The 13,478-nt window shown below is 41.0% G+C and overlaps 1 protein-coding gene across 1 annotated transcript in view; it reads left to right on the top strand.

The window, feature by feature from the left end:
• LOC146866304 (uncharacterized) overlaps positions 1 to 13,478 on the top strand; it is a 47,968-nt gene that overhangs the window by 21,606 nt on the left and 12,884 nt on the right. Inside the window, exons 7-9 of the mRNA XM_085640834.1 lie at positions 1,279 to 1,305; positions 6,226 to 6,255; positions 11,191 to 11,220. Coding sequence (XP_085496960.1) covers positions 1,279 to 1,305; positions 6,226 to 6,255; positions 11,191 to 11,220 — 87 coding nt within the window. The remainder of the gene's footprint in view (positions 1 to 1,278; positions 1,306 to 6,225; positions 6,256 to 11,190; positions 11,221 to 13,478) is intronic.

Here is a 13,478-nt window from a genome sequence, read left to right as displayed (position 1 = left end):
TGTGTTTGGTTTGTGTGAGAGCGAGTAAGGACCCTTCTAAATTGCACCACCCTGCTGGGCAGTATCAACACACCTATTCCTGTATGCAAGAAAGAAGGTAGTTTTACTGTCTTTCTTGGTCAAGTGAAATTTCCAGACACATTCAAAATGATCAAGAGTGTGACAGCAGATGTCCATCTGCTATGAAGGTGGACTTGCCTACTCCACCATGGCAGTGGCTCACATTTCTGAGATATTTAGTATTGTCTACCAGATCATTTTAGGATTTTCTTCTAAATTGGCTGGTTCTGCCATGGAAGAAGTAGGGAGCACAGACACAAATACACCTGAATGAAGGCATTCATAAGGAACAGCGATGATAAGCCAATAAATTACACCATACCAGTTTGTGTTTGAGGAAGTTTGCTGCATGTTTATTATAAATAAGGGAATGGGTCATCTTACAGATGAACCAAGGAGGTCCAGTGTGATTGGACCTATGCTGGCCCCACACCTGTTTTCACAAAAAGCACTGCGACTACACTACATCAGGTGCTATACATATTGGGGTTTACTCCATTTCTGGACCCTATAGTCAAGGAATCTAAACTTATGCTGACATTACTGGCCAAACCCCCAGTTACTCAGTCTTGCAACTGCCTGTGGGACAAATGAGACACAGTTGCTTACATTTTGGCGTCCTGCCATAAGGACTCATAGGGAATTAGCATGAAGTGCCCCATTGGGCTCCTTCAATTAGAGACTTTCATGCACCAAAATCCTGTGGATCGTCCCGTAACTCTGATAGAAACAAAAAGCAGTGGAACAGAAACACTGCAATGAATACATAAGCACACAACTTTACTCATGTCATATTTGAAAATAGAGGGTAAGTTAACATTGGAGAACTATCAAAAAGGAAGAGGCCAGTAGGCGGATGCTATATATGCCACCCACAACCCGATACGCACTCTGAAGTGACTTGCAGGCCCCTGTTTTATACCTGCTCCAGCCCCAACCACCCTGTTGACCTCCTCTTATGCTGCTCTAGTTCATGGAGGAGGAGTGCATGTTTTGTGAGAGGAATGTGGTGCTAAGTCTCCGCCTTCTAGTCAGAAATGATGCCTACAATTCACCTCTTTGAAACAGTGATTCGGTATGGAGTTACAAATAGTTTTTAGGAGTCAATAAAAATGTACAGACTTCCAAAATGGCCTTCGTACATAGTAAAAACATTGTTGCAACCATCGAATGAAGAAAATAATTAAATATGTATAACACTGCGTTAACTTTTTTTAGGGTCTGTTCCCTTTCGGGCAAGCAGCGGTAAGCTAAATTAGCACTACAAAATTTGATATGAGTATATTTGTCTTTGTAAGTGGGATTTCTTGTAATAGGTATAACCCAAACTCTTTGGGGCTAAAGTTGGGCGTTTAGTAAGTGAGTGAGTGCCTAATATACCAGAAGTGAGTTGTTGCTACTTTTTCAGTTTTGGCACAATATTTTGAAAATGAATGCAATTCTTGTTATGAACGCTGGGACTCATTATTCACTGGCATTTATTTAACTTTATATTGTTTAATGTTTGTTTTTGGTTACCATCTTGTCTTTCATTGAGAGATGGTAAAATGTTTCTGTTTGACTTTTCTTTGTTTTCACTCCTTGTTCTCTTATTCTGGCATGCCATTTGAACCCTATCACCAATTATCCACCTTATCTTCATTTTCTTATCTAGTTCTGTTTTTTCTTTCTTTCACCCTAGTTATGTTTTTCTTCATTGTCGCTTCACAAGTGTATAATTTTTTTCATTTTTTATTTGTGAACTTTGTAGTGGATAATGCTAATTGGTTTGTTTCCAGTGAGATATTGCAGTAATCGCTTCAACATTTTTTAGATGAAACAAGCAAGCAGATGAAACCTTTAAAGACTAATGTTTGAATGAGAGTTTGTCATCAAAGTTAGAAGCTGAGGTTTTTAACTGTGTGGGAGGGTGTAAAACATTGGCTTAGTGACTCTGGAAACAGCTACCATGGAAATCCAATTTAGTCTATGAATTAGCTGTATATAGTCAGCATAGAACATGGAGGACAGTCCATGTGAGTGAATGAGCTTGGCTGGAGAAGCTACGAAGAGGTTGAATAAAGTAGGGCTGAGCGAGGAGCCCTGGGGGACTCCAAAAAGAAATTTTGCTACAGAAGATCACTAAGTTAACTACAATATCTTCTAACTCTGATCCGAGAGAAAAGAAGAAATCAATTCAAGACCTCATCCAATGAACTCTTCTCCATATAATCTTGTAATCAGAGCCGCATGAAAAATGTTATCAAAGGCCTCAGAAAAATCGACAAGAATGAAGGCCACCATTCCCATATGGAGCTCTTTTTCCACTGCTACTGTTATCATTGACACTTTTGTGCCATGATAACAAACTTGCTTGAACAGTCTCCAAATGAGAATTAAAGGTGATCAGGGTGCATGGCTGTTTGTTTACATCCTTCTCTACTACCTTAGCAACAAAAGGTAGTACTAATATTTGTCAGTAGGTACTTAAGTCAGTAGTATCCAAAGAGGGTTTTTTAATGAAGAAAACACAGGCAATTCTCGATTCTGGCTAAACTAGAGCAGAAGTAGTGCAAGAGTGAATTAGTGACTAGATCTGAGGGGGGAATTGCTTTGATCAGTTGGGTCATGTGGTCTGAAGACTACATTATAAAGTCAGATAGCAATTTAATTGGTAACCACAACAAGTCTAAAATGGCTGGAGACTGCATGACCAGGCTAGAATTATCATATTTAATTGTATTGTAGATATCCGTGATCGTATCCCTAATGAAGCTGGTTAGAGACTCGAAGAGCTCCAGCAGAGAGATCAGTTTGAGAGAGCAAGGAGCTTTGGAAAACTTCAGCTCAATCTTGAACATGTCCTAAAAGGTGTTGCTTACCTTCAAGATGAGAGCTGCTTGGAATTGTGTTCTGGCCGTATTGATCTCCTTCTCATGATTTTTGCCAGTAGCTTTGTGATGACCCTTTGCAGTCAGAGAACAGTTTTTCCACCACTCTTTTCCAACCCTTTGCAAGCATGTTTGGCTTACAGGTGAGGGTAAGTAAAACCAGCAGCCGGGGGTTATGTCTATAAGAGAGTAACTTTTTAATTGAGGCCAACGTATCGACGGCTGAGGCCAACTAAGTATTTATGCAATTTATAATGGTTCATGGATCATCAGACAGGCCATAGGCAGTCTTAAAAAGATTGACAATGAGTGCAGAATTGTTGATTTCAGAGTAATTGTGGTTAGCCTTGATGTTGGCAGGGTAAGACCAGGTGATGGGGTTGGCATCATCATAAATCAATGAGAAGAAGATAGTTTGCATAATCAGACCATGGAACAAAGGAATACACTAGATTGGATACAAAGTCTGTGATTGCAAAAATAGATCCAAAGCATGTCCTACCTCATGTTTGGGCTCAGACACTAGTTGGCTCAAGCCTAAAGTCGCACATAACTCGTTGGAGCCTATTTGTGGTAGTTTGCCCAGATATTGAATTACTCCAAAGCCAGGAATTTTGAGGCACCTGCAACATTTAGGGAAATGCAATTGGCAAACTCAATGCCTATCTGAGTGTCCTTACCCTTGGGGTGATACTCCAAAGTATCTATGATGTTAGAACAAGCACTGGCAGAAATACTGAAGAACACATGTTCCCCTCGGACCACACCTTTGGTTAAAGGCGTGCAAAAGGTCAGGGATACCTGTTGAACGATTGCAAATCCCCACCCATGTTAATCTTCTGGTCAACATAACCAAAAAGTGTAGCAAGCGAACTCTCCAGAAAAAAGATATCTTTAATTCCAGTTTCAGCTATGAATAAAACATCGAGAGCATGGTTTGCATTAACTGGTAAATGTTGGCATTTATGTTTAACTAGCGATCTAGGGGCATATTTACAAGTCCCTATCGCCACCACAATTTCACTTTCAGTGACGTTGTGATGGCGATAGGGGCCGCGTCTTATTTACAAGGCGGCGTTAAGCCACTTAACGTAGCTTAACGCTACCTTGTAAATAAGGCACTCTTTCACACTGTATTTAGCGTGAAAGGAGAGGGAAATGGGTTTTGCGGTGGGCCTTACACCACAACACCCATTCATTTTGACACTGCCTCCTATTTCTAACGACAGCGTAAATAGGAGGTAGCGCCATAATTAAGACCCGGGAAATCCTGGTCTTAACATGCCGAAACGAGGAGAAATGCTTTATTTCGCCTCTTTTTTGCTGTTTCTATGTGTGCTGCACAATGCAGAAACAGCAAAACGCCATGCATGATTGTTTATGTGCAGGAAGGTGTCCCGCTCTGCATATAAATAATCATTCCACCCAACGCAAACACCCTTGCACAAAGGTGCCTGCGTTGGCGATAGGCAGCTGAAAGGCAGAGCTGCTCCGTATTGATGTAAATAGGGTGCAGCTCTGCGTTTCAGAAGTGGCAGAGCGCTTCGTCACTTCTTTTTAAATATGCCCCCTTGTGTATAATGCAAAAAGAACTCACCTTTCTGAACAAAGGTATTTGACCACTACTGCTGAAAGCAATCAATGGCTGAGTGAACTTCGAAAAGCTGAACTTTTCTGAAGATAGAAAATGGCTGTCTAACATACGCAAGGAGATTACTTACATGCAATACCATACTCACTAAAAAATTTCTGTTTTATCAGTAATATGATCATTGATCAAAATCAACATTTAAATGTACTCCCTATATATTAGTTACCAGAATACATGTTTTATTATCAGAAAGTAACACAATGAATTTTCTTGACATCAGATGTTATGACCTAAGTGCCTTTTTATAATGTTGATAATATTTTCAGCAGTGTATTTGTTAGAATCAAGAACTTCTATTGTCGTCACCCTTACTTCACATACTGTGTGTTTCCATATTTTACGCATTCTACTTTATTCACAGGCCAAAGTCTATCATGAGTCTCTTTCTTTACTTTCAAATGCAGTTTCCATACATATATAGAGCTCATATTACATATATATTTCAACTACTATGTTCTTTCGTTGATGCACACAAAATTTCAGCCATGCCTGACTCCATGGCCATGATATTCAAATTCTCATTCTTCTTGTCTGGCTTCTGATTTTCTAATTTCAATATCTTCATCTTTGGCAATCGTTTGCCAATGCATAGATGCTTTGCATCACTACAGAGGAAAGAAGAAAGCATACAGATGTAGAATAAAAAAATATTGATTCAGAGGGATTGTAGGAAGGGCTCAACATCCCTTTGCAGTAATTGTGCCACAGATAGATAGAACAGGTGAAGTTTCAGCACGCGGCAGTAGTCAAGTCATGTTTATGTCCATGGTGCAGGGGTGAGCAGGAAAGAAGAATTCACAGGGATTTTTTTTTTTTTTTTTAAATCATTTTTCATTGGCATTTTTGTGAGTACAGTACAATAGTAGCAATTTCGATTTCAACATATATTTCATCATTTATACAGCTTGTCATGGAGTAGAATTACATCACAGTATATGCCCCACTGAACCGTTCTGGAAGTGGCGGTGTTGATACGGATAGATGTGTGAGGCGAGTACTGTGTCCATGTAAGGTAGGCTATGAGCTGTACTGGGAGTCGGGCGTTCGCTCTCATTGCCAGCCCTACGAAATAGTTAGTGCTATGTGCCAGCTAAGGATTTAAACTGGAGAAACTGGGGAGATATAACTGGGGTACACTGTGTCTCATATTATGCCACGTGGTAAGGGCCGTCTAACTATTGCCTTCTAGCCAGGTCTCGGGTTGTGCATGCGCGGGGGGATAATGGGAGGTCGCATGAAGGGTGATGTGCGTATTGTCCATTCTTGGCCTCTAGCCTAGACCCACCCAACGGAAGAATTCACAGGGATACCCCTCGTTGAGCACAAGTAGACATCATAAGTCAAGCTTCAGTAGTAGTTGTCAATATGTATCTAGCAAAGTGAATCGTATAATTCTATTGTGTTTATTTGCCTGAAAATTAGGCAGTGATGCAAGGATTTGCTCATATGCTGCAATTAAGAGAGCAGGAATGAAAGAAAATGGCAAAGGAGCAATGTGTCTTTCCAGAATACATCTGTGCACATATGGAACATACTCAGGCTACTAAATTTGGTATTTTGGTTCTTCATTGATTTTTGTTCGTTTTGCATGTCACTGCACCTGGGTTGATAATGGTAATTCGATTTGCTTCTTTTCGTTTGTAGGGATTCCCTGGAATAGCTGGTCAACCAGTGGTAAGTCCAAATTGAGTTCTTTGATACCTCTACATCAATCCCAGTAAACATTCTTCTGGAAATATTTTGAAATCAGTGAAGGTAGAGCCCGATTCACAAAGGCAACAAGTCAGAAATATGCTTGCTTTGGTTTGCTCATGTTTGAACCAGGCCGCTAATTTTTATTAACAGATGACACCAGAACTAGTCAAAGAAAGACTCGTGGACTTCCTTGTGTATGTGAATGTGTAAAATGTATCCATGTACTGAGTTCAAATTAAGAGTTTTATCTGCAAAAGGAACATGTGCATATGTAAATATTTATCTCCATTCTACTGCATTTGCTGCAACAATACATACACTATCACAAACCATAGGAGGGATGTTTTTACTTTTAGATATCAAGAACAAAGGTGACTTTTAATAGTGCTTTTATTACAATTGGGCAGTGCACTTGTTAGAATCAAAAATCTATGGCCGGATCACAAAACATTTTTTACTAGCGCCATTTTATGTTCTTGGTGGTGAATTAAGGCAGTGCTTGCACCAAAAACATTTTACAATACTTTCTTTCCAAAAACTTTATTTCGGCCGCAAAAGACAATAAAAGTACATTTGACAATAAAACATTAACACGCTTAAAATTTTTTTTTACAATAGCACATTTTACAATACAATTAAACAGGAGTCTGGAGGTGGTAATGTGCGGACAGAACATGTGTGTACATTTGTAGTGTGGTTTTATGTTGCAATTATAATCTGTTTTACTTTTTTGTGCTGCTGTGTTTTTATGCTGCTTTTGTGCAATATGATGTTATTGTGTTGTAGTGCAGCTGTTGTGCTATGTTCAGCTTTGACTGTTTTTTGTGATGTGCTTTTTGTATATGTTTTTCTTTGTATTTCCATTCTTTAGTCAAGTTTTACAATAACAGACAAAAAATGGATCAAATATCCCTTACTAGTTACAGCACTTTTTTGTGTATGATATTGTTTTGTTATGCTACTTGTGTATGTGTTTGAGCTATGTTTGTTGCAATCTTTAGATATGTCAACAAATGCTGCTACATTTTCATTTAAAAGCGGCATTTACCTTGAATTTTCCTGGGAGAAGCTGAGATTTACCACCATCTAAAGACAACAGACAGCCCAAAACTGTAGTTTATCTTAGCTCCCATCTTATTGTCATAACACTCGTACTGTCAAATCTTCCATATTTTACGCTGCAGGGACAAAAATAAAAAACAAAATTGCATAATCATGTTCAATGTTTTTTGTTGGTAAGTAAGGCAGTGTTTGGTCCAAACACCTGTTACCAGAGTAACATGAAAGCACAATTCTGGGGTGGTAATGTATGACAAGAATGAAGCACTAAAATATAGGTTTATTTGGACATTAGTCCTTAAAACCAATACAAAATAAACACCATAGTCCTAAGTTGTCTACAAGAACCTATTAATATAGCTGCTTGTGGTATTTAATTAATGACTGTTGAAATTTCTCATTAAACATAAAAAGCATTCTAAACCCACAATTTCTTCGAGAAAAAAAGTAACATTGATTAAAACATCAACTTACATGATACAAGTACATAAAAACTATTTAGGATATTAGTTAATCAGATAAAAAAATTCTCAGAGATCGTAAAAAGCGCCAGAAACCAACAATCACATCTAAGTAGCGGATGCTCCTCATAACATCAATTGCAAGAAGGCGAGACAATGCACCATATTTTAAAACTAATGGTCCTAAAAACTTTCGATGGTTAAGTAAAAGAAGATGGCAATAATTTAGTACATGAATAATAGTAAATTTCCTTTGTAAAGTGCATATACAGTATCCCTTATTTTCCCTGACAAAATGGGAATATCCTTTTAAGGGTTAAGGCTTATTCTATTTTTTACAGTTTCTTAACGAAGTAAAGGGTCTGGCAGATAACAGAGATATGAATACATATCTGGGCTTACCCAGGGAAGACACAGTCCTTTGGATTGAGGGTTTCTCAGATAAGTACTACTTATCTTTCTGATAAGTCAGAATCCAGGAGTAACTTCTTATGTGCGATGGGCTTCCAACTAACAAAAGCCTCTGCAGATAAAATATGATCTTTGAGTTTTTGTACATTTTGTTTTGAGAGCCAGAGCCCATTTTAACTCACTTTGTTGGGCTTCAATCCAACATTCCTGTGTTATCCTTTCAAGACTATCCAACCAAGTGATATTTAAAAAGTTTAAAAAATGTATTTTAGTCATACACGTCCAAGAGTTCAACTTTACTTCACATCTAATACTCTGTATCATAGATGCCGTTGGAAGATTTAGCACTCATTTTATACACATATTTTCCAATGGGTCTACAATATCCCTTTATCTATGCATAATTCTTCAGACGCATAAAGTGCTAAAGGATGGATTTTGTGCAAAAAGGACATTAAAAGTGGTATAACTGACAGGCCCACACATATGCCATTAACCTTTACCAGGGAGCCCACCTGTAATAATGCCCTAGATCTCATGTCCTGTAGATTTTCTTTCCGGTTCAACTTGGCAGTGAAGTACAACCCCAAATACTTATAGGACATAGGTTCTCCTATTTTTGTATGATTAATGTTATATCTGGGGGTCTCTAGTTGGCAGAGGTAAGTACCTTTGTACAAATAGGGACCCTTGCTTCTAGTCAGGGTAAGGGGGATACACACTGTTGATAACCCCTGCTCACCCCCTTGGTAGCTTGGCACGAGAAGACAGGCTTATCCCCAAAGCAATGTGTAAAGTATTTGTACCAACACTCACAGTAATATAATGAAACACCACAAAAGGACACTACGCACGTTATTTATAAAAATATAAATCACTTTATATAGATTAGGCTGATCAAAACGTCATAATAATTACATACACAATCAATCTTATCTTGGAAACGGTTCTCTGGAAAAATGTTCACTTCAGCAATGTTATTTTGTCTTGAAATATACTAGAAAGCACCAAAAACACTTGTGGGCCCAGTATGGTTGTGAACCCTTTTGCTAGCATGTGGAAGTTATTTGAAAAATGCACAACAAGGGCTCCTCGTCAATGACGCTCCTGGTGTAGGGAGTTTCACTCTAAAAAATGGTGCCCTTAACAACAAAGTGCTCCCTCTGTAGCACGAAATGTGCTACCCTCGTCTGTTCACTTTCCCTTCTGAAAGCGCGAGCCTTGCACTAGTTACAACCTAGGATAAGATTTTTGAATACTGCCGCTCTATACTATGGATCACAACCAGGACACGTCCTTATCTCTTGTCCCCGCCGTCTCTTGGGCCTACCCTAGGGGTGTCCAATGTGTAAGAAAAGGGAAGGGTCAGGCCTGGCCAGTGTGTACACTGGCCAGGACAACATGGCAGTTCACAGACTGCACGCAGGCACTGCAGTGGCTGGCCTGAGACACCATTTTAGGGCTATTCATGTGGGTGGCACAGTGCTGCAGGCCCACTCGTAGAATTTGAATCACCCGCCCTGGCACACTCAGTGCACTTTACTAGGGACCTACTGGTAAAACAAATATGCCAATCATGGGTAACCAATCACAGTAGTAATTTAACCAGGGAGCATTTGCACTTTGGCACTGATCAGCAGTGGCAAAGTGCCCAAAGCATCTAAACCAGCAAAACGAAATCCATCACAGTGTCAAAAATGTAGGAGGTAGAGGAAAAAAAAAGACAGGGGAAACCACGCCAAGGATGCCAGGTCTAACAATTAATATACCAATTGAAGTTGGGTACTCTTTTCCAAAAATTACAGGACTTTTATCTTAACAAAATTAATTCTCAAATGATTGAATATTCAGTAAACTGTTAGTGCAGCACATTCCTAATAAGTTTCAGTGACAAACAAGAGCTTACTATTGTCGAAACAAAGGCTTAAAAGGTATAGAATATCTTCAAGATTGAATCTCAGGTGTAGTGGCGGCTGGCACGGATCGTGGTGACGGAGCAGGGGGTGTAGAAAAATAAGAATTAAAAAAACGTACCTCGTCATTGCATCTCTCCTACATCATCTCTTCGTGCCTGGCTAGAACAGAAGCAGGAAGCAGGCTACCCTGAACAAATCACAATGCTGCTCTTAGCAGCGTCATGATTTGTCTAAGCACCGTGGTTTTGCACTCAGATGGGGACTATGAGTCTGTGCATGGTTTCCACAAGGCTGTAATGCACATTAGGAGGGGACATGCAAAGTGTGCATGACTGTTTGTCAGCTGGCCAAACTGTCATGCGCACTTACAGAGTGCCCACCACTCCTCCTCCTACTCTGTGAGCATAGCAGCCCAGGCCTGCTACTCCCGCCCTGCCCCGCAAAACTGTCTCATTAGTGAAAAATGAAATGATAATAACATCGAGTTATTATAATTTTATTTTTGCTTTTGTCACACTTCTGAAATGCAGTGGGGCAACGCTCCTCTGCCTAAGCAGAGAAGCCGCCACTGCTCGGGTGAAGTGGTAAGGGTGAGGTGGAGAAGATTTCAAAGGAATTGGACTTGTCATTACATTCTATACCTGTCTCACTGTAGATTTCAGGTGGTGCTAGTGTCCAGCTGCCATTTGTTTCTTGTAAACCTCACTGGGCAATAATAGTAGATAGACATCAGCACAGAAAAAGCAACTAGATTTTTCTAGCAATTGAAGTAGGAAAAAAGATCCTAAAATAGTTGTGTTTAGCGAACTGAAGACTAATGAGGCAATAATCGGTGACTTGCAAATCTCCTGCAATGTTATTTATGTTTGGGAGAAGTCCCTGTGCTACTACAATGGCAGTAATAATGTCACTTTCCAAAATATATTTAGATATGTTTGAAACGTAAATAAATATTGCACTTATACCACTACAATGTTTATCCATATATCCAGTTATAGTGTTGCATTGCATGAGGCATTGGTCCTGTGGTGATAATGCTAATTATATTTTCCTTATTCAAATTTTAGGGGCTTCCTGCAGCTGCCGGTCAACCATTGGTAGGCCAAATTAAGTTAATAATAAAAATCTCAGATTTTGTTGTTGTTCAAACATTTTCGGAGCGTCACTTTTTTTTATATCAAGGTGGCGCAAGCCTCTCAATCATATCTATGAGGCCAAGCAAATTCATTTTGTGTGGATTTGCATGGCCTCATATATATGGAGTGTTAGATTTGGAGGTCCCTAGATGGCAGGGGTAGGTACCTTTGTCAAAATAGGGGCCCTTGCGTCTAGTCAGGGTAAGGGGGTGCACTCCTAAAATAACCCCTGCTCACCCCCTTGGTAGCTTGGCACGAGCAGACAGGCTTATCTCAGAGGCAGTGTGTAAAGCATTTGTGAACACATTCAGTAATCCAGTGACAACACTACAGATGGACACCACACACGTTTTACATCAAAAATAAGTATTCTTTATATAGACTTATCGCAAGACCACAAACGACAAAAATCCACAATACTGTACTTAAAATGGTAGAATTAGCTTAGTTCTCTTTAGATGTTAAAATGCGACACTTTGAGTTCAATGTACCTTTGGATGCGTAACGCTATACAACAAAAATGTTGCAGAGTAGGTGATGCGTCGGTTCCTTACACGCAGGAACGGTGATGTGTTGGTTTCTCACTGCGCTTCTGTGGCGATGCGGCCCGCAATGCCGTGATGCAATTAGGATCCGGTGCAATGAAACAAAGATGGCATCTTCTTCTTGATGCGACACGATGCGTGCACGCCCGACGGCCGTGGGGCGACTCAACGATTCTTCTTAGCCACGACAGGCTCTGAGATACGCTTCTCCGGTGATGCGAGATGCTTCGGCGAGCCGATGCGACACCTTCAGCAGCGATACCCTTGTTCAGTGATGCAACGACAGCGGCTGCGGCGGCGATACTCTCCTCCGGTGATGCAAGATGCTTCTGCGATGTGATGCGACAGCTACAGCGGCGACACCCTTCTTCAGTGATGCGACGACAGCGGCTGCGGCGGCGACACGCTTCTTCGGTGTTGTGAGACGCTTCTGCGATGCGATGCGACAGCTACAGCGGCGACACCCTCGTTCAGTGATGCGACCGCAGCGGCAGCGACACGCTTCTTCTTCGTGAGTCGTGCTTCGAGCTCCTTGTGACACGCAGTCCCTCAGAAAGCCCAACACAACTGCAGGCACTTCCAAATAACTCTTGGGGAGCTGGTGGTTGAAGTCTGTTGTCCCTGAGATTTCAGCAGGAGGCAAGCTCTTTCTCAAGTCCTTGGAGATCCTTCAGAAGTTGAATAAAGTACACAAAAAGTTCCTTTCTCCTCTCTTTGGCAGTCAGGCAACCACTGCAGGCCAATCCCTCAAGCTTAGGGATAGTCTCTCCTCAGTCTCTCTGGTTCCTCTCCTCAGCAAAGGTTTCTTCTTGTTTCCCAAAAGTGATCTAAAGTTCTGGGGACAGGGTCCCCCTTTTTATACACAGTTTCTCTTTGTTCTCTGAAGTCCAAACCAGTTCTGGTCAGTCCTGGAGCCCTTTGTTGACAAGACTCCTTCTTTCCTTTCGCAGGGCAGGGCCATCAGATGCACCACAGGAGGTGGAGCCAGCATTGTGGAGGGAAGGCACAGATCTATTCAGGTCCCAGGTGCGACTCCTCCCACCCATCTACATGCAGATCTCTCTATTCAGCCCTGTGCTGACTCACCCTGTCTCCTGGAATCCCCCACCCCCTGTCACTCAAACTCCAGACAAGGAATACACAAACTAGCAGAGGCAGGCTTGGAGGGTTAAACAAGAAAATACCTACTTTCTAAAAGTGGTATTTTCAAACACAGAATGTTAAAACCAACTTCACTAAAAGATGTATTTTATCATTCAGGCATACTAAATTCAAATTTCTACCTAGTTCCCTGAGCCAGTTAGGATTATAAGATGTAATAATCAAACTGCCCATTCTGGCCTATCGGGAACAGGTAGCCTTGCAATAGTGAAAAACGAAAATGGCTGTAATTCACTATTAGGACATGCCACAAACGTCAGGGCTTGCCCTACCTTTTACCTACAATGCACCCTGCCCTTGGGCCTACCATAGGGGTGTCTGATATGAAGAAAAGGGAAGGTTTAGGGACTGGCAAGTGGGTTCACTTGCCCAGTCAGCATGGCAGTTCCAGACTGCACACAGGCTCTGCAGGCTGCTTCTGTGGGTGGCACAACAAGTGCTGCAAGCCCACTAGCAGCATTTGATTTGCAAGCCCTGGGCACCCATGGTACACGGTACTAGGGTCTGACAAGC

Source organism: Triturus cristatus, chromosome 2_1 (assembly GCF_964204655.1).
Source record: "Triturus cristatus chromosome 2_1, aTriCri1.1, whole genome shotgun sequence".
Lineage (NCBI taxonomy): Eukaryota > Metazoa > Chordata > Amphibia > Caudata > Salamandridae > Triturus > Triturus cristatus.
Note: the sequence above shows the minus strand (reverse complement) of the source record. Positions and strands in the feature narration are given on the sequence as shown.